The sequence below is a fragment of the Gobio gobio genome, assembly GCF_949357685.1.
Source record: "Gobio gobio genome assembly, chromosome: 25".
Taxonomy (NCBI): Eukaryota; Metazoa; Chordata; class Actinopteri; order Cypriniformes; family Gobionidae; genus Gobio; species Gobio gobio.
Window position 1 is genome coordinate 11706107 of NC_137121.1, and position 25483 is coordinate 11731589.

Below are 25483 nucleotides of genomic sequence, written 5' to 3' on the forward strand. Positions count from 1 at the left end.
ATCCTGACTAGTCTCCCAGTTCCTGCCGCTGAAAAACATCCCCACAGCATGATGCTGCCACCACCATGCTTCACTGTAGGGATGGTATTGGCCAGGTGATGGCCGTCAACTGAATGTACCACAGGTGGACTCCAATCAAGTTGTAGAAACATCCCAAGGATGATCAGTAGAAACAGGATGCACCTGAGCTCAATTTTGAGTGTCATGGCAAAGGCTGTGAGTACTTATGTACATGTGATTATTTTAGTTTTTTTTATCTAAATACATTTGCAAAGATTTCAAACAAACTTCTTTCACGTTGATTGTAGAATTTTGAGGAAAATAAATAATTTAATCCATTTTGAAACAAGGCTGTAACATAACAAAATGTGGAGAAAGTGAAGCGCTGTGAATACTTTCCAGGTGCACTGTACATGCATTTATTTGCAATCACTGGTTCAAGCGGCAAAAAAAAGTATAAGAACAAGTGCGCCCGTATTTTTTTACTAACCCCACAACAGCAAGTGTCTCCAAACTTATCAGAACTACAGCACAAAGAGAAATGTAGAGAGAGACCATTAAAGTCTATGCCAAACCATTTCTGCCTCTTCTATTTGAATTTGAATTTGAATAAGCACTTTACAGTCCAATCATCATTGTTAGAGAGTTCAATCCAAATGAACAAGACCCACTGAACATTAGTGTAAAAGCCTTAAATCCTGGAAAAGTGGAGTGCTGGTGAAAAGGCTTATGGATGGGTTCTGATTAAAGCAGGTGTATGCAATAGTGGCTACTAAAAGACGTACGCCATCCTCCTCCAGCCTCTTCAGTAGCTGGATGAATATCTAACATTAGCATGATGCTGCTAAAATGAGGCAGAGCTTTCAGCTCACTTGCAATGCATGTGTGGAGTTGGTTTAAAGAAATGTAAGCTGCATTTTGTGGATATCAGACATTTATACATAGGAACAAAGAGATTATGAAGGGCGTATAAAAGAAAAAACATCTTACAATGCCCTTCAATACAGGAAACTGTCTCCCTAAGTCTCTGTGTTTGCTTCCAACCTTCTCTCAGTAGATACGCATTCAAATAGTCTCTTGGTGCCACGCTCTGAGAACGAATGACAGAACGGCAGCTGTCTTTGGATCAGCATTTCATTTTGAGCACCTGCCGATGTCCCGTAGGAAAGAACAGGGGATGTATTTAATATGAGATCTCAATTGTTTCTCCTAGATAAAAATGGAGAGCAGATGGAGACGCATCTTCTGCTTTTTCAGATTTTTCTCTTGAGATATGTGTCTCCGCTAGAGTATTAGAAGAAATCGATATTTAAAAAAAAAACGTTGGTGGTGAGCTGGTTAACAAAGCAAGTCTGGCTGGTTAAGTAAAGTGGTTAAGCCTGGTCGGGGACTAATGAATTACTCTTAATCTGACACGCCATAATTCTTATTTATTTTGAGGAATTTTAGGACCGTCATCAAGGACAACAAAATCTTCATGAGAATCTTGAGCTATAAATATGTCCAATTTTCAACCAAGCTCGATAAGGACCAAAAATGTGTTCAGTTTATTAATAAATTGAGACTGCAGAGAAAAATACAGTGACAGACTGAAAGCTTTTTTTCTGAAAAAAATAAATAAAATAAGCGGTCTAAAACGGTCTGTACTACCCCTCAATCTTCCTGACAAAACAGTGAAAAGCCTCTGCTTCTAAAAGCACTGGTAACCATCCGTGCATAAAAGCCATGAAGCCAACAATTACTCTTCAGTTTGGAAACCGAAGCCTGCGTCACTACATAGGCTATATAGAAAAATGTGTTTTTGTCTTCAAAAGATGCATGTATGCTAACCTGAAGATTTAATCACAGTGAAAACGTTTGATGACTGCTGTACACTGCACTCAATAGCTGAGGCTCCAATTCATCTCGAGATAAGATCTTACAGGGGATTCAAAGAAAAAAAAACAAGCCACCTTTCATAAAAGAAGTCTGTTTCTTGGTTGCTCTTTACAAAATATAATTTTGATGAGAATCCATAATGTGCCCGAGGAATAAATCGCTCTGATGTAATCTGCCTTCTATGAGACCGCCTCAACGTTTCTGGCCATTGACACAGTCATGCATTTTGCTTCTCATTTCATGGACTCGAACAGATTCAGTTCAGGATAATGATCTTGACAGTCAAGGTGCTCGAGATGTGCTGCACTTCCTGTGCACCGGGTTGCCGAGGTGTGGGGATGGATTCCCCCATTTCTATCCACTGATTGATCATGATATGTGTGTGCACCTGGACGCCGAAAGGGTTATGGATGCTTGTTAAAGCTGTTACCACAGAGCGCCTGTCACACTTTAAGTAGCTGCCGAGGGTATTAGCAGGGGTGGAGACAGTAACTTCAGTGCGTTAGAAGCTGAGTGAGGCGCTCCGACACAACTATGGCAGTGTTAACAGATTCGTTAAAGAAGATTTGCTTCTGCAACTTTGTAAGCTGCACTGTTCTGAGGAGATACCGAATTTGGAGCCTTTCCTCTCCATCCTTCTGCTGCGAGATTCTGAACATAATAGGAAAAAAAACAAGTGAAAGTAACAGGAAGAAAGAGTTCTGGCAGGAAGCCCAGAGTGCAAGAGATTTGAAGCAAATCCCCCAGACAGCAGAGCGATGGGCTGTTGGGAGATGGGCTTCAGGGTGGAGGGATGAGGAAAAGGTCTGGGGGTTAAAGAGGCAGAATGCATCTTCCCTCCATTACAGCTGATAAAGCGACGCTTAATGGGCATGAGTCTATCAATAAGAAAGAATTAACATCCCAACATCTTCAGTGCGCTAAATTAAATCTGATATAAAGAGCAAGAGGAAGACAAGACAGAAGACAGATAGATTGTGCATCTCTAAATTGGGCTCAAAATGCTCTTAAAACATAATGATGGAAAAAATGAAAAGTGCCATGGAGAGTGAAAGACGAAAGAGAGGTCACTGGTCGGTTAATTTCAACAGTGCTGCAACAGGAAACTGATTAGCACTAAATGATGGACAGAGATGAAAAAAAAAGACAGACAGACAGACAAAAAAGCAAAAGTCGGAGGAAGTGCTCCCTATGGAGAAACTGACGGCACACTGTGCAGTTATGAGATTTCCTCTAAAATGCATTTTTCATGAGTATTTAACTGCCGTTGGTGCACGTCTCTGAACGGCAGGTGCTTCGCTGACTGCATTAAACCCACCGAACGACGCGGTTCCAAACCACTTTATATCCCTAACAAAACACTAAGCGCCTCAGTTACCCGTGGTACACAGCTTAAATCAGTGCACCAAAGAGGAGAGAAGCAGATTCAACACCTAGCGAGCAGTCTACCTTGATCAAACGCACCAAAAATGCAATCTATGTAGGTGGCTCGCTAGGGTTTCAAACAGAGTTAGCAGTATGCAGGTTTACACATGGACAGATTCTGGCTCTGTTACCTGAAAGAACCTCTAAAACATTAACAACCTAAGAGCCTCTCCAATATGGCATGTCTATTGCAGCCCGACATATCTGGCAACCCTGCTGTGGATGCACTGATTGGAACGGCAAAGAAAGAGACAGGAGAGAAAGAGAGAGATTCTTACCTGTTGTCATTCAGCTGTGTGTACCTGGGCTGAGGGTCTGGATCTCTGTCATTGACATCATAACTGGCGTCGGGATCCTTAAAATAAAAAGGCATAAATCGAAAGGATCAAATGGCAACACTCAACCTTCGGTTGTCACTGAGAATACACTGAACTTTTTCTTGCATTGCTTACATGCAAATCTACCTAGACTGCATTCTTAGGCATCAATATTCACACTAGGGATATGCAAAACTGTATGTTGGTATAATTAGACTAATTCAGGGTCATGTCCACCGCACCAATATGTTTCTTAAGGAGCTAACTGCCTGCTCATTTGAATTCAATTGGTAGAGATTGGTAGAGAGGCTAAGGTGAAATGCCGCAAACCCCCGAGACACCTGAGGCAAGAACGATTTGAGCAGAGAGTATTATGGGATAGAATGCACAATAAGGCTGAACAGGAATGTATGGTAACATCGCCAAATACCTCATGAAGTCTTTGTGAAGAGTCTAATTTCTATGCAAAGTTTTCATAATCCTGAGCGTATTACTGAAACTACATTTCTACTGTGTAAAGTACTTAACAGGAAATTATGTTTTTGTGAATCAGAGCATTAAGAATTCAGTGAACCAGAAATGTTCAAAATTACATATCAAATCTGACTAGTAAGTAGGCCATCTGAATGACTCATCAGTGTTAATATAGCCTTGTCTAACCTCCACGTCCACCACAAGCAGATCAGATGTGTTTCTTATGGGTTGCTCATACAAGATGTGTAATCATGATCGGCCAATATCCCGATCATTAAAGCTTTATATACACTATATTGCCAAAAGTTTTGGGACGCCTACCTTAACATGCAAATGAACTTTAATGACATCCCATTCTTAATCCAGATTTTAATATGGAGTTGGCCCACCCTTTGTAGCTTCAACTCTTCTGGGAAGGCTTTCCACAAGGTTTAGGAGTGTGTTTATGGGAATATTTGACCATTCTTCTAGAAGCACATTTGTGAGGTCAGGCACTGATGTTGGACGAGAAGGCCTTGCTCGCAGTCTCTGCTCTAATTAATTCCAAAGTTGTTCTATCGGGTTGAGGTCAGGACTCTGTGCAGGCCAGTCAAGTTCCTCCACACCAAACTCACTCATCCATGTCTTTATGGACCTTGCTTTGTGCACTGGTGTGCAGTCATGTTGGAACAGGAAGGGGCCATCCCCAAGCTGTTCCCATAAAGTTGGGAGCATGAAATTGTCCAAAATGTCTTGGTATGCTGAAGCATTAAGAGTTCCTTTCACTGGAGCTAAGGGTCCAAGCCCAACCCCTGAAAAACAACCCCACCCCATAACCCCCCCCCCCCCCACCAAACTTTACACTTGATTCTTCACTCCAGAGAACAAACTGTGCTTTACACCACAGCATCCAACACTTTGCATTGCACTTGGTGATGTAAGGCTTGGATGCAGCTGCTCGGCCATGGAAACCCATTCCATGAAGCTCTCTACGCACTGTTCTTGAGCTAATCTGAAGGCCACACAAAATTTGGAGGCCTCTAGCTATTGACTCTGCAGAAAATTGGCAACTTTTGCGCCTCAGCATGCGCATGACCCTGCTCTGTGATTTTACGTGGCCTACCACTTTGTGGCTGAGTTGCTGTTGTTCCCAATTGCTTCCACTTTGTTATAATACCACTAATAGTTGAGCGTGGAATATTTAGTAGTGAGGAAAAATTCCCGACTTATTGCACAGGTAGAAACCTATCACGCTCCCACGCTTGAATTCACTGAGCTCCTGAGAGCGACCCATTCTTTCACAAATGTTTGTAGAAGTGTCTGCATGCCTAGGTGCTTGATTTTATACACCTGTGGCCATGGAAGTGATTGGAACACACAAATTCAATGATTTGGAGGGGTGTCCCAATACGTATGGCAATATAGTGTAAGTAATAATTGAGCTCTCTGTTTTTTATCCAGATAAGTAATACCTCGTTATTTACAGTAATTATATAGATTGTTGTTTAATTAAGAATCAAATAAATAAGCACAACAAATATTAATTGCTACAATTAACATTTTAATAGGCCTTTAAAAGCAGGTCTTACGCAAAACGCTATACATATTAGGATACTCTGGCTTATTAAAGAGTCAATCAGACTTAATGCCAAATTGAACATAATTACAACCCATAAGGTGTAATTAAACATTGTCCAATATGTGACTGATGACAAAAACAAATAGAAACACTGCAACTCCTAAAACAAAATGAGTAGTCTGATACAAGAGTATTTGTGTCCTTCCCATAGACTGTAAAAAAAAGTATGTAAGAGAGGATTCTCTTTATAAATTCGAGCTTTAATTGAATAAAAGTAATCAAATGTACAAAAACACTGCATAATCTTAAATTATTTAGTTAAGAGCAATAAGAGTTTGATTTACATGAAGGCAGCAGCGTAATTAGCCTGCTTTTACTTTAACACGAATGCACAATCACTTAATGCTGGATAATGTACAACACTACAAGATAATTGAGGCAATTTCTCCCCTTCCAACAATCCTAGGTAAAGTCTCGATTATCTTAATGGTTTTACAGATTATCTTATAGGGGGTGTATTGCAAGCGATATGTATTGCAATATTTTAAGACAAAATTAAGGGTTTACATTTTTTTTATTATTATTATTATTAACTATTATTAACACAGAATTTTTCGCTATTTGTGAGAAAACGCTTCTCCGCCAAACACTGAACTTTCAGTTTTTCAACTGTTATATACGCTAGGGGGCGCTATTACGTATCTTCTGAATGAGTTCAGAATCTCCTGATCAAAACACAGACGAAGAAGACGCAGAAACGAACAATCTCATATGTAAGCAGATGCATCTGAAAATCAACATTAAACAGCAAATAAATCAAAACTGCCCAATGTTACTGTATGAAATATCAACCCAGGACGAGGTATAGGACAAGCATTAGGGGTGTGGATGAACTCGATCTGTGTTTGAACATCGTTCTGAATCCGATCTGGATCTAGTCTTTGACAAAAATGTAATTTTCTCAGTTTTTTGCTCAAAATGTTGCTTTTTTAATGAAACTTACCCATATTCAAGTGTTGAATAAAAAAGAATGCATTTAGCTTTTTTTTGTTTAAAAGCAGAGGGTCTGCTCTTTCTTTTGTTTTATTGCATGCTCAGATATTCATACAACAAAATATTCTGGAGGCCATCACAATTTTGTGAACATGATCAAAAACGCTGGCGGGCAACTTTTTTAAAAAACGCATTAAATTATTATACATTTATATTCAACCTTATATACAGTATAGTCGTTTAATATAGTAATGTCACTGAAACTCCGTAAACTTTTTTTTACTCCGTGAACTTTTTCCCTCACGCAATCCTCACGCTTTCAATGCAGGCATTGTATCTCTTAAGCTGCGCGCACACAAACTCTCCCGGTGCTCTCTATGTCCAGCCTCTCCCGCTATTAATGCACTATACATATAAGAATAAACAATAATTATACTACTAAAACTAAATGTGATCTGGTGATTTAAATGATGTTTGCGCTTTCACTTTGAGGAGTGCCGTTCCGGCGCCGCATGCGCTTCGGATGATCAATGCAATCATTCACAGTCAAAATGACTATTCCCAAACTGTAAATGTTTGGCTCATCCCAAAAAATTCTCCATTTACTCACTCACATGTTGTTTTCGCGGGTCACGCAAGCATTTGAACATCTGTGTTTACTACAGTATGCATGTTGTTGTTAATCAGTTCATCATATAAAGCCATCGTGTCTCTTCAGAAGACTTGGATTTAGATTAATTCAATTCAATTCAAATTTATTTGTATAGCGCTTTTCACGATACATATTGTTTCAAAGCAGCTTCACAGAAAATGCATCTACATTACAATTTAAATAGATTTGTACATGTTATGCATTTCAGAAATGCACATATACAAAGCACACAGATTAGCTAACTATCTATTATTAATCAATATAATAACTATGGCACAGAAATAAGAATACATGTTGTTAATGAATAGGGTATATAGATTAGACCACTCGATTAGTTATTTTTATGATGCTTTGTGACCTTTTTTTGGATCTTTTACGTTTTAGAGGAATGGACTAAATGGATTTCAGATTTAAAATCTTCATTTGTGTCTGGAAGTTAAACTAAACGAAATGAGGGTGAGTACATTTTTTCAGGATTCTTTGATGAACAACATTTATTTGAAATAGGAATCTTTTATAACATTAAAAAGAAATGGACTGTCACTTTTGATCAATTTAATGTGTCCTTGCAGAATAAAAGTGTTAATTCCTTTAAAAAAAATACTGACCCCAAACTTTTGAAATAAGTATAAAGATATCAATGCCTGCTATTCAACCCGTTTTCTTTACTGTTTGTGAGAAAAAGATGGCTCACATAGTTTCTCGCTAGATCGGGGTGATCTTTCTCAATGCCGTCATCTAGAATGGTCACGACCACTCCTCTTCCTGTGAAGCCTTGAGCCCAGGCCTCCTTAACATTCAGGTCTCCATGACTGGGATTATCCTGCAAGGGAAAAGACGGTTAACCAATAGAAAGATTTTACATGCAAGTTCACTGGAGGTGGGCAAAACAAGACATTTTTTCTCAGTTCTTCCATTTCCCCTCAGCAAAGGCAAATGTTGGACTCGGTAAAGCTCCTCTGTGCAGCACAGAGGAGCATGAGCCCTCCGAGCCATTCTGGGAGAAGGGGGGGGGTTAACTGAGCCTCACACAATTTGACCGAGACCTCCCAGTAGGGGAATGCCTACCTGCAGGACTTGCGCACACACACTGATATTTTACCCTTGCCATTGAGAAAGGCCCAGCCGCAGGAGCTAATGTAAATGAAAGATGACTGCTCACACAGTCGCACACTTTTCCCTCCCAGATGGCAGCCTGTCAGCAGGACGATCCCGACAAGGTGCAGAAACTCATTCCTTTTAACCCGACAGCTTTTTCCCCAGTGAAGTTCTCCTTCTCTCGCTCTATTTCATTCCCTCACACTTTGCTTTATGTTCAATGCCATCTGTTAAAACGCCACAGCTGAATTCTTCCTTCAACGCGGAAAGACGAATATAAAACATAAAATGTGGAAATTGGCTGCAGAAACACAATGAAGAACTTCAATTGGCACGTCTTCAGATAACTGCCCCCTTTGCAACCTTCTCTCCCCAACAAAAAACATAAAAATAAGCAGACAGATTAAAATTGCTCATCGTTCTGTGTTGCTTCTTCAGAGTAAATAGCTTAAAAAGCATTCATTCCCTTGTCAACAACGATACAATCTCTATTTTCTATTATAAAAGCACAAAGCGCCAGCGTTTCCGGTAATGTTTGACAGTAACGCGTACAGATGCGGCTTAAAAGAGGTTGTGAAGGAGCCGAAACTTTAACAGATTAGTATGCTAATGGAGAACGGCAGCTCTCGCTTTTGTGTTGTCATCCGTGGCCTAGGATGCTCTTTGGTCGTTCGGTTCACGTATTAATATGTTTCAGACTCCGGCTTGTGCTCTGAATACAGAACGGAGCTTAAAAAGCAGTTACGCAAACATCTGAAGACAGATGTGTGCGGGCATTCATGTATACACCCACACGCAGTAATTATTTTGTTTAAGGTTTTTATATACTCAGTGATATACTCATTCCGAATCTGTCATCACTCACTAAAATGATTTAAAAGATTCTGCGAAGGTTAATGTGATGTTGTCTCTTTTCTGTCAGTGAACGTGACTGTCAATACATTAGCTCAATTCACTTTTGGTGACTGCCTGTGTATGTGTGTGCGCAGGTCACAGGCCTAACCTGAATAACAAATATTTATTTATTCATGGCTTATTTATGCCACCATTTGATTTGACATTTGATTTGCAGCTCATTTCACATCTGTGATGTATTTTAGAGTCAAGCTAAATATTCAGCAGGAAATCATTTTGGGCAGGACTTGTGTTACCCACTGTGATTTGACAGGATATAAACACAGGCTGCAAAACTATTGAATTGTATCTTTTTATTCAAAAAAACAAAAACAAAAACAAAAAAAACAATTACTAATAGAATAATATAGGGTTATTCTGTACTCCATAAAATTCAAATATTCATCAAATGTATGTTTATCTGACAAATATTTCATGTCCTATTGTTGTATATATCTACCTTTCAAAAGTATGAGGTTGGTAAGGTTTTGAAAAAGTCTCTCATGCTTACCAAAACTGATGAATGATACGATGAAAACAGTAATAATGTGAAATAGTAGTGTTACTTATTAAAATTTGTGACCCGTGCTGGCAAAACGAGTCAGAATGCGCACAGGATCATTTCGAGCTACAGGCAAAACAAGTGAAAAATATCAGTTTTGAGATTTTCACAAAATTTTGTTCATTCGTCTAGCAATCCCAATGCTCTAAATAATAATGAAACATCTAAAAGTATCTGTATTTGTACGCTTTCTGAGAGGAGTACCTTTCCCTTGTCCATCAAAAACGATCTTAATCACGCTTGCACATCGCGCAATCCCGATATCCACAGAATTACAGCATTTCAAAATATCTGTTACGTCTTAAAAGGACGTTTGGTTAACTGTTGGGAAAAAACATCCGATGTGTGGCACTATTTTAGATCCATGCGGTACAGTAGGTCTTAATATAGACTGTCTGTTTCATTTATGTTAATCAAACAATTGTGGAATTATGGGGAAAAAAAGTGAAATATATATATTTTCATATAGATATAGGTTTTCACTTGATGTGTGCCACATTTGGGGTTATTACCAGGGATTTTAAGGTATGGTTGCTATGTGATTTTGTTTTGAAACCTTCTAGTAAATCAGGCCCCGTTTACACTAGTGCGCTTTATGTTTATGCCTGTCGTCTACACTACTCCGCATGAAAACGCTGTAGACCCCATTTTAGTTTGAAAACGCCATGGTTGCGTTTCAGTGTAAATGGACCAAAACGGACAATTTTGAAAACGATGGCGTGGCTGCCCACATTACGCTACCGGAACACTAAAATAACAGACCAGGGCTGCGTTTCCCAAAAGCACGGTATGCCTAAGTGGATCGTAGAGACCATTGGTGGCTATTGTTACATTGCTTTTGGGCAACGCGGCCCTGAACCATTTTCGTGGTTGCAAATATTTTATTTTGACGGCACTGAGAATGACGGAGCCTGAGCACACAGCGCTCAAATTCTCCGTCTTCATTACTTTACGATCTGCTGAACAGTCCTGTCTTATACATTATTAGATATAACTGTTACACAAAGAAAGTAGACAGTATATGAAAAAGTATTAGCGTTTGCCAAATATAATCATGTTTTGCTTGGTCCCCTCAAAGTCGCGTTGGATTTTCTCCTTAGCATAAAGGTTGAGAGGTCCATGTCCATCTATCAATGTTTTCCATGTTTGTAGAGTTAGTTTGTGGAGTAAATATATAGGCTATAATCTGTGTGTGTACACAGCTTTTTTTTAAATGGCGGGTACTGGTGTTTCGCATGTGTTTGGCCAGTCAGCGTACACATGCGTCACTGGTAGTTCCTATTGTGCTGGGTTAGACCCTACCCTGAAGTAGGAGCTAATTTTGTTCCAGCTACAGTGATCTGAACCCGCTAAGAAAAAGAGAACTTCCGACATTAGTTCTAGGAACTATGAAAAAGTTTCTCTGGTGCGAAAGCCCCGAAAATGTTCAGTTTTGGATTAACTATCCCTTATAAATGTTCTATATATGTTCATAAGGCATGTTCATATAATCTCTGAATGTATTTTTTGTTTATCACACTTGCTTTATGTGGTTAGATGACTGTTTTCAAATTCTACTTAAATGCAGTCACCTCAGAGACAACAGTCAGTTCACTTCCATGAACAGTGGAAGCCAAAAGGTTTGTTTATCTCTTATGCCTGTTCTTGACCTTGGTCAGGTCAGAAAAGTTTCAGAGGCTGAGAAAGTTTTTACACTGTAAAGAAAAAATCTGAAAAAAACATTTCTGTCCTGAGAATAACACGCATTGATGTTTCTTTTAAAAAAAAAGAGCAAAGACCTTTATTAACCAAGAAAAATGGGTCCATTTTGATGTCATGTTGTCTTGAGACTATAAGCACACAGAATGTTTATATATTTCAAAACAGACATTGGGGATTTCATGTTCATGTACAAGAATCAGAGAGAATGTGAAAGCTCACAAATCAAAGGGAAGACGGCCTTTCCACTGTAGAAGCATTTTAGATTCAAAAGCTCAATGTACAACCACAAAATAAATATATACAGTAATTTTTCACATACCAGATACCACTGCTGAGGGAATTTAGGATCTGTGGGTTCAATATGAATGTCTCTCTTGCATCTTCGCTTGGAAATCTGCTGCTCTGCCCAAATCACCTGAAAATAACATGCACACACAGATTAGAGGCAGTATTTAAAATATTACACATCTACATCCCAGGAGATCATACTCTTCTCTATTTTCACCTTTAACTAAGGATGTACGTCCCTTCTGCACGGCTTGTCCTCACTCTAAAAATACCCACATTTCACACTCTCCCCCGCTGTTCTTCTTTTGCGTTTCATTTAGCTCTGAGTGAGCATGTGTGCACATTTGTGCATATTCTTTTATGTGGCTGTCCCCACCCAAATAAATAAAAAAAATAAGATCTTTATGATATATCATTTCTATATCCTAGACAGCAATCTAGAGTTTAAGCTACAATTATGGAAATGGGTTCTCAATATTTTCTCCTAAAAAAAGATCAGTAATCACATATTTCTCTTCTAGTGTTTCATAAGAGATCTCAACAATGCCTCACATTTTGCTCAGATTTGCAAAGATGCCAAATCTGTAATGAAAAGTGGGAGGCCTCTATATGAACTAAAATATTTATCATTCAGTACTTCCTATATCAAATGATCTGAGCAATGCTATCCACTGTATATTGAGGACTGACTCATTTGTTGCTATTTTGATCTCTAAAATAATTTTAGTTGAAACAACTGAGACAAACACTTATATTGCTTAGAATTGCATTAAGTCTTTTGAGTTATTAAAGAGCAACCCCTGAGCAATAAAAAATTTACCCTGGGCAGTTTTGTGTGATGAGATGGACAAGACTAACACAGCGCACAGCGACATTAGCATTCACACTAACTGAGAGGTATTAGCAGCGGCGTATGAAATCTAATCAGAGCCCAGAGACTTATGGAGGTATGAAGTGCACTCTGCAAAACAATTGTTTTAAATGAGCTTAAAGGTCCACGGGCCCTCCGCCTCATATACAGGATTCATTTTTTTTCTTTACAAGGGGACGACCAGAGAGCTCACAAATTAAATCGATTAACTTTTGCCTCTCTCATTCAATTCTATCAACTTCTCAGAAAAAAATCCTGCCATTAAGTTAGAAAAAGCTTCTTTCTTGGAAATGACATCTGAACACCACTGTGCGTTTCACCACACAGCATTGTTTACATAATTACATGTGTGCTTGGAGGTTGTAATTTACTGTCTTTTTTTATTTCAGTGTCTGTGGGAAGAAAACAAATCTCTTGGTGGGTTGGTAGTGATTGGTAAGTGACTGCTATATATACACACGATTAGGCATAAAATTATTCCTAATATTGTGTTGGTCCCCCTTTTGTTGCCAAAACAGCGAGGTGGGGCCTCCATGGATCGGACTTGTTTGTTCAGCTCATCCCACAGATACTTGATTGGATTGAGATCTGGGGAATTTGGAGGCCAAGTCAATATCTCAAACTCGTTGTTGTGCTCCTCAAACCATTCCTGAACCATTTTTGCTTTGTGGCAGGACACATTATCTGCTGAAAGAGCCACAGCCACCAGGGAATACCGTTTCCATGAAAGGGTGTACATGGTCTGCAACAATGCTTAGGTAGGTGAGGTGGTACGTGTCAAAAGTAACATCCACATGGTCTGCAGGACCCAAGGTTTCCCAGCAGAACATTGCCCAAAGCATCACACTGCCTCTGTCGGCTTGCCTTCTTCCCATAGTGCATCCTGGTGCCATGTGTTCCCCAGGTAAGCACACGCACCCGACCATCCACGTGATGTAAAAGAAAACGTGATTGATCAGACCCAGCCACCTTCTTCCATTTCTCTGTGGTCCAGTTCTGATGCTCATGTGCCCACTGTTGGTGCTGGACAGGGGTCAGCATGGGCACCCTGACTGGTCTGTGGCTATGCAGCCCCATACACAACAAACTTCACTCCCCATGTGCATCAATGAGCCTCGGCCGCCCATGACCCTGTCGCTGGTTCACCACTGTTCTTTCCTTGGACCACTTTTGATAGAGACTGACCACTGCAGACCGGGAACACCCCACAAGAGCTGCAGTTTTGGAGATGCTCTGACGCAGTCGTCTAACCATCACAATTTGTCCCTTGTCAAACTCGCTCAAATCCTTACGCTTGCCCATTTTTCTGCTTCTGACAAATCAACTTTGAGAACAAAATGTTAACTTGCTGCCTAATATATCCCACCCACTAACAGGTGCAATGATGAAGAGATCATCAGTGTTATTTACTTCGCCTGTCATAATGTTATGCCTGATTGGTGTATATATATTAGTGCTGTCAATCGATTAAATATAAAATATAAAATATATATTTATATTGTAATACTTTCACATTGAATCTCCAAAATAATGTAGAAACAACATAGACAGAATATTGTAGATATTTTTTTTATGTAATCTATTTATGAAGCACTATGGATTTGTGTGTTTTTGTCAGTTTAAGCACGAAAGAGAACTGAATAAGCTTTCTGAGCGCGCATTTCATGCATTTTCGGGCTATTTTGGGCAGCGGCTTTATTAGGCTGCTGTCACTTTAAGACCTGACGCACATTATGCAGATCTGACACACATTTCCTCACAACTCTTACGTTCATTTAAGACTTCATTTAACGCATTTAAGACTGTGCTTATGACAAAACGGGCATTTTGGAATTATTTTGTCCATTCGTTTCTGTGCACACGAGTCGTGTGTGTCACAGACAGGAGATACACAGACGTGCACCAGTACCGCACAGCATTCTCTTTTGTGTCTTATTGCGCTTGAATGGTTTAAAAGCATTTGCATGAATAAGAGCGTGATCATATAATGTAACGCTAGCCAAAGCATGACAGGAAAAAATAAATGCTGCATTAATTGCGTTAATAATTAAATTGCATACGTTAACGTGTTAATTTTGACAGCACTAGTACAGGGTATATACAGAACTTCTTAAGTTGAATTTAATACCTTTTACTACCTTTTTTAATACCTTCAAAATATTTTTTAACACCAGCGCGACTTCAAGCTGCAACTGTAGTGGCGTAAATGAAATATCTTTCCAAATGGAATAACATATTGCAAATAACTTAACATCAACTGCCCACAGAGATAAGAATAGAAATAAAGACAGAAGAGGAAGGAGACATCTTCATAGATCATTAGTCAGTAAGTCTGATGTGTGAGCAATCTAAAAAAGAGGTGGCCGAGAAGTAAGCACAGGTGTTATTAAAATAAATTAAGCTGATACACTTAAGTAAAGCAGAGGGATTAATCAAGATGTCACAACGGGTCTTTGTCCATAGTTTTTAATCAATGTCAAAAAGTAACAATTGCATAACAATGTTGGACATAAAAATGGCATAAAAATTTGAACCAAATTTCCAAGTGGTTCAATTTGGGCCTTGAAAAATAAAAAGAGGAAGCAACCAGTGTTTACACTGTAATTATGTAAGTTTGTGACAGATTTCACTGCCTGTAACATTGGACCAATGTTGACCAGTCATTGGCATGTCTACTCATTTGGCCCTTAGTAAAATAAAGTGCCTTATTAATAAAGTGCAGAATATCTCGTTAACTATGTGCCATACACCAACCAGTTCTCTGCAAACACACTTCCCTATACAACCTCCACTTTAGGCTACAACCTAAATCCCCCTTTGAAATGCTGGATATAGCCAGGCTCTCAATGCCAGATACGGGTGATAATATCATTTATCTATATTATAGATCTCTAATATTATACGTTTTAAATGATCAAAGATACACATAGGAGATGTTAAATTCCTTGGCTAACAATTGACAAATAATGATCAAACTAACTTACACTGTGCGATTTTCATCCGATTTCCAGCCGAATTCTGACTCGTGCGACTCTTTTTTGGGTCGGGCCGATTTTCAGCTTTATCGTGCGTTGTTTGTTGTGAGGTGTTCGTGCAGTGTAAAGAGGGAAACGAGAGGCGACAAACCTCTCCCGATCGGCAATCGGATGAATTTCTGGCATGTCAGATAAAGGTTATCGCACAGCTGAAGCAGAGCTACGAACTGATTGCCCTATTTCTCATCACTGCGCCTGCGCGAAAGCAGAAGTTGAACCATTTCATCTTTAATGCAGCAAGAAAGAAAACGAAAAGAGGGAGATCTTTTAAGTTCTGTAGGCAGTCATCAAATAGCAGCAATTTAGCAAACTGTTGCATGCCTCCAGTTTGTGTTGTAAAATGGATAATCTAAGACTTTCAAACCACCGTGTTTAGCCTATCCAGTGCCTCTTTTATTCATTTAGCTACTTGATCATTAATTTACTTTCACAAATTATTTTATTTACTTTTATTTACTATTATTTAATATTTACTTAATTTTATTATCATGGGAAATGTGAACCATTGTCCATCATTCGACACAAAATTTCACGGCGCAATATTGATTTTTTTTCTTTTTCGTTTTAAATTATGAAGGCGAGTCAGTGGATAAGATATCACGCAAAAACGCAATGTGCGCGAGAGTCGGTGAAGTCTCAAACCTAGTCAATTATTCACTACAGAAAGTGAAAGTAAAATCTGACAAGCTTTCGCCGCATATTCTCACAGAGACAAGAGATATCTCTTTATTTATATAAATCTGCTTTAACATATGCTGATAACGTATAGCCTATAACTGTCTGAATTTATATTCTTAATATTTCTCTTGTGGCCCATATTGTGAAACAAATTAGAAGAGAACTATAGGCCCATTTCGTGTTAAACAAGTTGTTTTTGAAATAAAGCTGCTCTTACTTTCTGATAATAATACTGATATTAATGTAGTGTTCTGACATATTATAGACAATATAGATGATAATCATTTTAATTATACGCCTATAATTCCTGTTTAATTAGGCAAAATGTATTTAAATAATGAGGAGTAAGCTTATCTATCTATTCTTTTATTATGCAGCGTGTCGGTTATGCATTGATGCATTATGAAATTATCACGGGGGCAAATTAAATGTAATATCAATTTAATAATAAAAGTAGGCCTACCCTAATAATAATAATTATTTACATACATACATTGTAAATGCTAAATCCTCTTAATATCGATAGCTGATGCATTTGATAGGCTATCTCTCTATTATAGGTTTTTTCGCGCAAATTTCACTCGTACAGTGAGCAGACAAGTCACGCTCGACGATCGGACCGCACAGTGTGAGCACATAAACCGTGAGCTTTGGCTTTACATCGCATGCGATCTACTCGTACAGTGTGAGTAGGTAACCTTGCTGAAATCGCACAGTGTATGCCCAGCTTTGAGCAACTTACATATTTCGAAACAGCTCTTCAATGCCATCGTTCGAATTGAAAGAGTGGTGTTTAGTTGCAAGGTCTAAACACCACAGCACCTCAGCTCGCAATGTAGCGGTGGTGATAGGGCATAGCATCTGCTGTCTGACGTCTGTCACGCACCTGTTGATGATGCTGCTAGGACTACTGCTGGCAGTGGTTTGAATCGGGAGAGCAGTCGAGGTTGAGGGAAAAGCAGTGGAGGTTGAGGTCGTTGATCCAGCTGTAGCGCAGAACATTGATATACATGTTTGGCAGCAAGCCAGCCGGGTACCCAGTTTGTTTCAGCGCGCGCGAACGAACACCACCTCACATGATATCGCACAGGTCCTACTCTCAACATATAAATAAATCCACGCAAATTTTAGAAAAAAAGGCCTGCACTTAACACAAATTGAAAATGTATCTTAAAAAAAATGGGCTCGAAAATTGAATACCTCGTCAGATGACGTTTATTACTTTTTAATGCCCTTAATTTTGGCTAATTCTATTTACTACCTTTTACAACCCCGCGGACACCCTGTAGTATATATATTTTTACGGGGCTGTTGAATGCTTGAATCTGATTGCTTGAATCTTTTGCGCTTGAACGGACAAAAACACACAAAATTATGTCAAATTTCCCATTTTGTCGAGTATCCTCGTAAGCTCAGTCTTAAATGAGTATGCATTTCATGACAACAGGAGCCAGCAAGCATAACCATGTGACAATGTAATGTGCTTCAAACAAAACCAAAGGATCATCTTCTAAAAACTGCTGTGTATGTGTCCTTCTTGTATATCAGTGCAAAACAATGAGCTTAATCCTTCCAGTCTAATAATACAATAATTGTATTATTATACACTTTTGAGCGTTCAAAGCGAGTGTTCTGCGGAAAGACGAGGGGGATTCACACAAACACCACATGCACTCAAAATCCTTTGAGTGAGTCGTCCTTTACGCCCTTGTTTGGCAGTAATGCCAGCACTGGGCTAAATTTATCATGAAAATAGCAAATGTGGAGCAAGGCCAGGTCAGATTTGGAGGAAGAATGCTTTTCCTGTTCCTCTCTCGTCTTGCTGCCCTTCGTTCAGCAGCAAACTTCTGAGAACACCAATTTGACTTTTTGCGAGGGAATGAAATTCCAGTTAGCGAGGGAGTAGACGTTCACGTACGTGCATTCAATTTCGTATAAATTCCCGTCGCTGGAGGGAATGTGCTTACAAGCGGCAGCCTTCAGAAATCTGCTTTATTAGCATAAAATCATGCTGACCTCGGAATGCAGAGCAGGCGATGCATGTGTGTGCGCTGTACGTGTGAGGCTTGTGCCAAGATGAACCCTGGCAACAAGAACGCCTGACCCACCGCAATAGAAACGGGCCCAGAGCGGAACCCTGATGCTGTTAGCCTTGCATAAATAGAGGCTAGCACACAAGGGAGCAGCAATCCAGCTTGAATCTTCCCCTCTCTCGTTCTCTGCTGTCATGGATCAGTGTTAGGAGTCATCCGGTGTCTTTCGCTGGCATCTGGTGGGCAGGTGGGGTCTGGGAGGGCATCAGTATTAGCCGTGTAGTTGGATCTCCGGAGTGTGCACAGAGTTTTAACTAGCGGCTGAAGCTTCAGAGAGTGAAGATAAGAGGCTGGTCAACAGGAGATCTATGGAAGCCTGCAGCCAGCGGCCTAAATTTGCAGTCGCTTGGGACGCCTGTGCTGCTCTCAGATAACTTATCGGCACAGCCAGAGTCTTGCACTTCAGTACTACCACACACACACACACACACACACAACAACAACAATCACATACACACCAATAATCACTGCCAGTCAATCTTCTGAGACTCTGGCCCAACTACTTTGTCACGGCATGCTAATGGCTTCTCTCGTCTGGCCTCCTAGCCTCTCCTCTCAACACTTTATTTCTCCTTTTCTTTTCATCTTATCTCCTTCCCTCTCCTCATCTGGTCTCCTCATTTATTCTCATCCTCCCCTTCAATCCCCCCCCCCCCCTCCTTTCAATACTTCCTCTCCTCTCGTCTGGCCTCTGCTCGTCTCATCCTCTCTCCTAACATCTAACCTGTTTCCCTTGCTTCTCATTTTTTCTTCTTGTCTCCATCTCTCTCATTTCATCTATTCCTGTTTTGTCTGTTCCGCTCTTGTCCCATTTCAGCATGTCTCCTCCAATCTTGTCTCCTATATTTTCATATCCTCCTTTCATCTCTTTTCCTCCAACTCTCTTCACATCTCCTGCCATTTCATCTCCAACCTTCTTGTCTTGCCTCATCTACTCCTCTCACCTCTTCTCTAGTTTCCTTTTTATATAGCGAATCTCTTCTGGTCTCCTTTTGTCTCTACTTTCCTTTTGTCTGGTTTTTGTCCCATCTCCTCCCCTTTTCATCTCCTCTAGTCTCATCTCCTGTCTCGTCTTCTATCTTTTCACATCCGCTCCATTCATCTCCCCTCTTTTCCTCCATCTCTCTTCAAATCTCTTCTCTAACCTTCTTACCTTGCCCCAACTACTCTTTTCTCGTCTCTCAATGTCTCCTCTTTTTTGTTCCTCCGGTCTTGTCCCATCTCCTTTTATCTTGTTTTTTCTCTCCCTCTCTCATCCTGTCTCATGCCCCCCTTCCTTCTCATTTTCCCTTCTCACGTCCATTTCTTCTTCTCATTTCGTCCTATTTCGTCTGTGGCCCTTTTCTCTCATCACTTCCCCTCTTGTTCCCTTTCATCCCATCTTGTCTCTTAACTTTTCATATCTTCCTTTCATCTCCTCCACCTCCCTTCACATCTCCTCTTCTCTCATTTAATCTCCAACCTTCCTGTCATCTCCCCTCTCATCTCCTGTTTTTTCTTCTTCTCTCTTCCTTTTTTCTCTTTTTAATTTCTAAAAAAAATCCTTTTGTTCTTATTCCCTCTTTATTTTATTTTGTCTTCCCCCCCTATCTTCTCCTTTTTCCTCCCCCTTTTCTCTTTTAATTCCTTTTCCTCTCATCTCCACCCCCTTGTGTCCTCTCACCTCTTACCCGTTTACCTCCCACATCTCTTAGTGATCTGTACAGGCGTGTTTGTGTGTGGCTCATTTTTACCTGTGGCTCGGTGTGCAGTCGGACATGAACCCCGTGATGGCCGGACAAAGATCGCCTCACCACACCCCTGTGCTGGAAATGATAATAGTCCCTGAAAACCTGCAGACACACAGAGGTGATATATTAGAGTGCTATTCCAAAGGAGCCATGTCTTACCCACCACACAAGGTCATATGGTCTTACACTCTAGAGGGAAACACACTCATTAACTCAAGCACCTGCTCACAGACCTGGCCATCTCTCTCGCCAACACACATTCAGAGCAGAGCTGCAAAGGTTCAGCCGCACACATTTATTTCTTATAGTCCTATAAAATACGCAACAGATTCAAAAACCCACACATACACACACACCCTAAAAAGAGCTTCCCACTGAGAGACAAATTCTGTGAAAATGACGAAAGGTGGCTTCAGGTACTTTTTGCACACAAAACAGCAAAATACACACACACAGTTTGAAATGTGAAGCAAAGCAAAGAGGATGGATAAGTGAAAAGATCTGCCTCTCTTTCATTAATCTGATCCACAGACGCTGTGATTTTGCTGTGCTTCGATTCAATAAAGCAGCACACAGAAGCACGACATTGCACTGTATCTGGACCGCCACACACTGATGTGTGGGATCCGGCACTCGGCTGGGCAGCTCATAACCCGGTGTACTTTGAGCTTGTGTGTGCGTATGTGAGAGAATCATGCCTCTATCATTACTCATCTTGTTCTGTTCCCAGTGGGACGCGCAAAGCAACTTCTGGATGGCCGAATACCCACACACTTCTTTCACAAGTGACGTCAATGAATAGATCCAGCACTATATAGTCAAGTGTCTCCTTCCTAAAATGACGTTCATTTATCAAAACGCTTCCCTGCTGGGCTTCTGTTCCCCCGATGCTTCACTGCAGACGGCCTCTCTCAGTTTTCTTTGCAGTCTCCGTCTCTCTCTCTCACTACATGTCCTCGTGATCAATAACACGACCTCTGCTGCCATCATCTACTTGTCTCACTGAAACTACAGAGGTGTCTCCTGGGATCATACGAGGATGGAAATGCTTTCAAAGACCAGCAGGACTCAGCGTGAGCGTCTGAAGTGGTAAATTGGGTAGAGTCTTGCCTGATGTTCTGGAACCTCTCAGAAAATAAAAATCACTCATCTCATTAATATCTCAGTTGTGTCTCCTAGACAGCAGTGTGAACAAAGCAAATAGAGACTTTTGCTAAACTGTCTCCGAAAAAGATTTCAACAATGTCACAAAATGCGCCAGCTGTTGCCCGCAGTCAAAAGTCGGTAACTTCAATATTCAGAACTCATTTCTTAATTTAACAGCTCAACGGAAACATCTCGGAGCGCTGCTTGCTGGAAGGACCTTTGTTAAATAATCCCAGGAGATGCTCTTTATCCCATTTCTACTGAGTAACTAATTACATCTACACCTGTGACTCATTTTGTACCTGACACACTCTGAGGAAGGCTGAAATGCATCAGTGTGCAGATATTTCTATAGTATGTATTGAATAAAGGCTTTTTAACTTTTTGAACCGGAAGAAGTGCCTTGGATTGTTTTTTCTATGAACTCATTAAGTTCTCCAGAAAGTAAATTATGTGAGCTTTGATATTCATATTTATTTTATAGCTCTATACTCCTACTTTATGTCAACTAGTGTTTGCGGAGCTGCTGAATATACAGCGCCAAGGCAAAACAAATTATATTTTATCTGAGTTATGAGTTTGCACACTGACTTGAATGTGATGAGATAAACAGATTGGGTACCATGAAAATAATGCAAAAACAACACATGCAATCTTCAGAGTGCAAAAACAAATATACAGCATAGAGTCATTTGATAAGAGTAATTTGTTCCAATTCAGGAACAAATTACTCGTACCAGTTCCTTCAATAAAGTGCTCAAAAACATTCACAAAGTTTGGTTTGAATCTACTGACAAATTGCTCCCTGAATTCTTCAGGATGGTAACAGAATTAGTAAATAAATATAAAAATAAATTGATATAAGTATGTATTGTATGTAATAAGTATTGCATTTTTTTAATAATTCCGATTCTGCTTATCGATTTCGATTCTTAACGTTTCCAAAAAGGTCAACAAAAAAAAAAGATCATTCACATTTATTCTAAGGTAACATAGTTAGTAAATAAATATAAACATTTATTTGAATAAGTATTTGAATGACTTACATTTTTTTTGTATCTAGTTAGTAGGGTTGGTATCGTTTAAATTTTAACGATTCCGATTCTGCTTATCAATAACGATTCTTATCGGTTCCTAATTTCGATTCCAATTATAAGGTAAAAAAAAAAAAATGTCTTATTGCAAAACATTTCATTGTAGCTGAACCATGAACAAAAATCAACAGGCTAGGAACGTTTGCCTATGGTTTAAAAATGCCATAGCAAAAACCTCTAGCCTAACTAATATACATTTTCAAGCATTATTAAAGATAAGTAAACAAATAATAAAATTAGCAATTGCACAAATAAATACTATTGAACAAAGATACGATTGAAATGAACATTTTCAGGTATTTGGGGACAGAAACTGTAATCAAATGTAAAATAACACAGCACTTTATTAATAAAATATAGGCTATACATTACAAATATAGTAATAAAAGTTATTCTGTCTAAAACAGCGAGTTGAATTTTTCATTGTCTTTTGTTGATTGATAAACGTTATCATAGAGACGACATCAGGAAAATCTGCCATAACTTTAAGAGCTGCACCGATACTATAGGCTCCTGACATGCGTTTTCATATTTTCTTTTCAACTGTCTTAAGACATAACGACTGTGTTTGTAAGAATATTTTGACATATTTTTGTGTGTATTTGTCCAGAAGAGAACTCAATTCATTAATTGCACACTATTCACTAAACAGCGTCCGAGTCTTCTTTGTGCTCGAATGGTTTGAAATCGTTTAAAGGGGTCATAGAATGGTACATGCTCTTTTACAAGTTGATTGTATGGACATGTGTGTTGGCAGTGCCTGTACACAACCATCCTATAATGATAAAAATCCATCAAGTGTTTTTTTTTTTTTTTTTTAATCTCCTTATATGTTTTCCCCTGTCTCAAATCGAGCCGCCTGACCATGTGACGTTATGATTGTTGATTGACAGCAGCGTTTCAACACAGACCCGCCCTGAGCGAGCTGTCATCAGTCCGCCATTGTTGATACGCTCGAGCAGAATGGCGTCTAAGCGATTGTGGCGTTCTGTTCTTAGGTGTAATAACGAACACAGCAGTCATTTTGATGTTCCTAAATCCGAACCGTGAAGACGTAGTTGTTGAGTTTTGTTTTCGGAGGGAATATTCCCCCCCGAGCAACGTCAATGCTTTCATGTTTGCGTGAATCATTTCTCACCAGACTGCTTTATAAACGAGGGTCAGTATAAAGCAGGTTTTGCTAAGAAGCTGCTCCTGAAAAAACGATCGCTACAACTATTTGTGTTCCTGCTGCACCTCCAGAAGAAGTGAGTGTAACGTTTTATTAACCTTTATATTAATCTTTGCAAATCGATTGCACGCTTCACGATGAATGCGGCTAAAGTTTACAGGGTAAGTTACATTACGGCATGCTTTCTATGTATGACTTCTCAATATAATTCATAATCCCACGTTTATAATGAACAACACGTTATGGTTATTACAAACTGTGTACGCTGGTTATAGAGTTAACGTGGTAACAATGAACTAACGTATACATCAGTAAACAGTAAACCCCATAGCATTCGTATTTCACTACGCTACGCTACCCTGCCAGTACAAAGATAGATCAAAGTGACATTACGTTAACAAACCATTCAGAAACGTTATAAACCTTATTGTCAAACTTCGTTGGGGCCGTCATCTTGTTCCAGGTCCGACTCTGGTTCAAATTGTGTCCTCAGAGACTCCCGTTGCCATTTCTCCAAAACATACCCTCAACTGTTGTCAAGGCAACACTCCACGTGTGTTGTGTCAAAACGCGCCACAGAACAGAGGGGCGGGGTGAGCAAAGCTCATTATCATTTAAAGTCACATGCACTGAAATGGTGTATGGTTGCTGAAAACAGAGCTGTTTTTGACCAGGTAAAATTAGTGTTTTCTTACAATACTAATGAGAATTTTTAATTAAAGTATATTACAAACTTTTCATTTAGACACTAAAGAATCATATTAACTTGTACAAAAATGGCATTATATGACCCCTTTAAAATCACTTTTTCTGCGCGCATGGATGTGTGCAGAGCACAGAAAACAGGGCACAAGTCTTTTGAGCTTGAAGGCTTTAAAAAAAAAATCACATAAAAATGCACAAACAGCAACCGATAAGCGGAAACAAAATGCGCATTTCTTATTGTATCACCGGTTCTGAGAAAATTCTAAAATGGAACCGGTTCACGATACCATCCCTACTAGTTAGTAGGGCTGGTCCGAATACCATTTTTGAGACCTTCGAAGCTTCGGAGGGAGGGAGCTGAACATATTCTTCTCTCTAATAAAGGCAGGAATCTCTGTGTGTCTGTCTGTCTGTTTGCATTTTGATTATGTCGAGAACCGTTCATATAATCGACTTCACGCGTGACGGGTGTGCAGTGTCGCATTTGGTGCAATATGGACATGCAACACTATCAGAATAAATAAACTTGTAATAAACTACAGAACAGCGCGAGCCGGAAGCGGCGCACCTCACACAGGCAGGGCTTAAATGCTCCAAGAACGCACAAGTTGTGCAAAACACACAGGTCTGTTAAGAGCAAAACTTTTAATAAGGTAGCCAAACATTTTTTAATTTAAAGTGCTCCCATACAGCTGAGGTCTTTGACATTTTTGTCTTCTCTTCCAGATTAACTGAATCATGGCGTTCACTCATGAGCGATTTTACTGGGGCACGTGAAGTCCCAGTAAAATCTCACGTTTGAGTTTCAACAAGCTCCTATGTTTCGCAATAGATTCATTTAGCTTGATAATAACGGGTAAAAAGGCTAATACTTTTTGTTTCTATTATTCTATTTTCCACAATGTCAAAGCAACGCAGCTTAACCCAAAATACAAGCTCAGGCATGAACTTCTGTCCATACAAGCTCATGCAGTTGTGCGCTCTAGACAGAGAATACTCAGTTGCAGGGAATACTTTAGTAGGCTAAGAAGAAGCAAATCTATTTATTAAGTATTATTAAGTATAATGAGGTTGGGTTCCTTCAACTGTCCATCATATTAAAAACGGCTAGGCTAAGATA

The 25483-nt window shown here is 39.6% G+C and overlaps 1 protein-coding gene across 3 annotated transcripts in view; it reads right to left on the reverse strand.

The window, feature by feature from the left end:
* furinb (furin (paired basic amino acid cleaving enzyme) b) overlaps positions 1 to 25483 on the reverse strand; it is a 114182-nt gene that overhangs the window by 37904 nt on the left and 50795 nt on the right. For all 3 annotated transcript variants that reach the window (XM_079808729.1, XM_079808731.1, XM_079808730.1), the window contains 4 exons: positions 20251 to 20349; positions 11872 to 11967; positions 7992 to 8120; positions 3582 to 3658 (listed from right to left, as the gene is read on the reverse strand). In XM_079808729.1, the coding sequence (XP_079664855.1) occupies positions 3582 to 3658; positions 7992 to 8120; positions 11872 to 11967; positions 20251 to 20349 (401 nt within the window). The remainder of the gene's footprint in view (positions 1 to 3581; positions 3659 to 7991; positions 8121 to 11871; positions 11968 to 20250; positions 20350 to 25483) is intronic.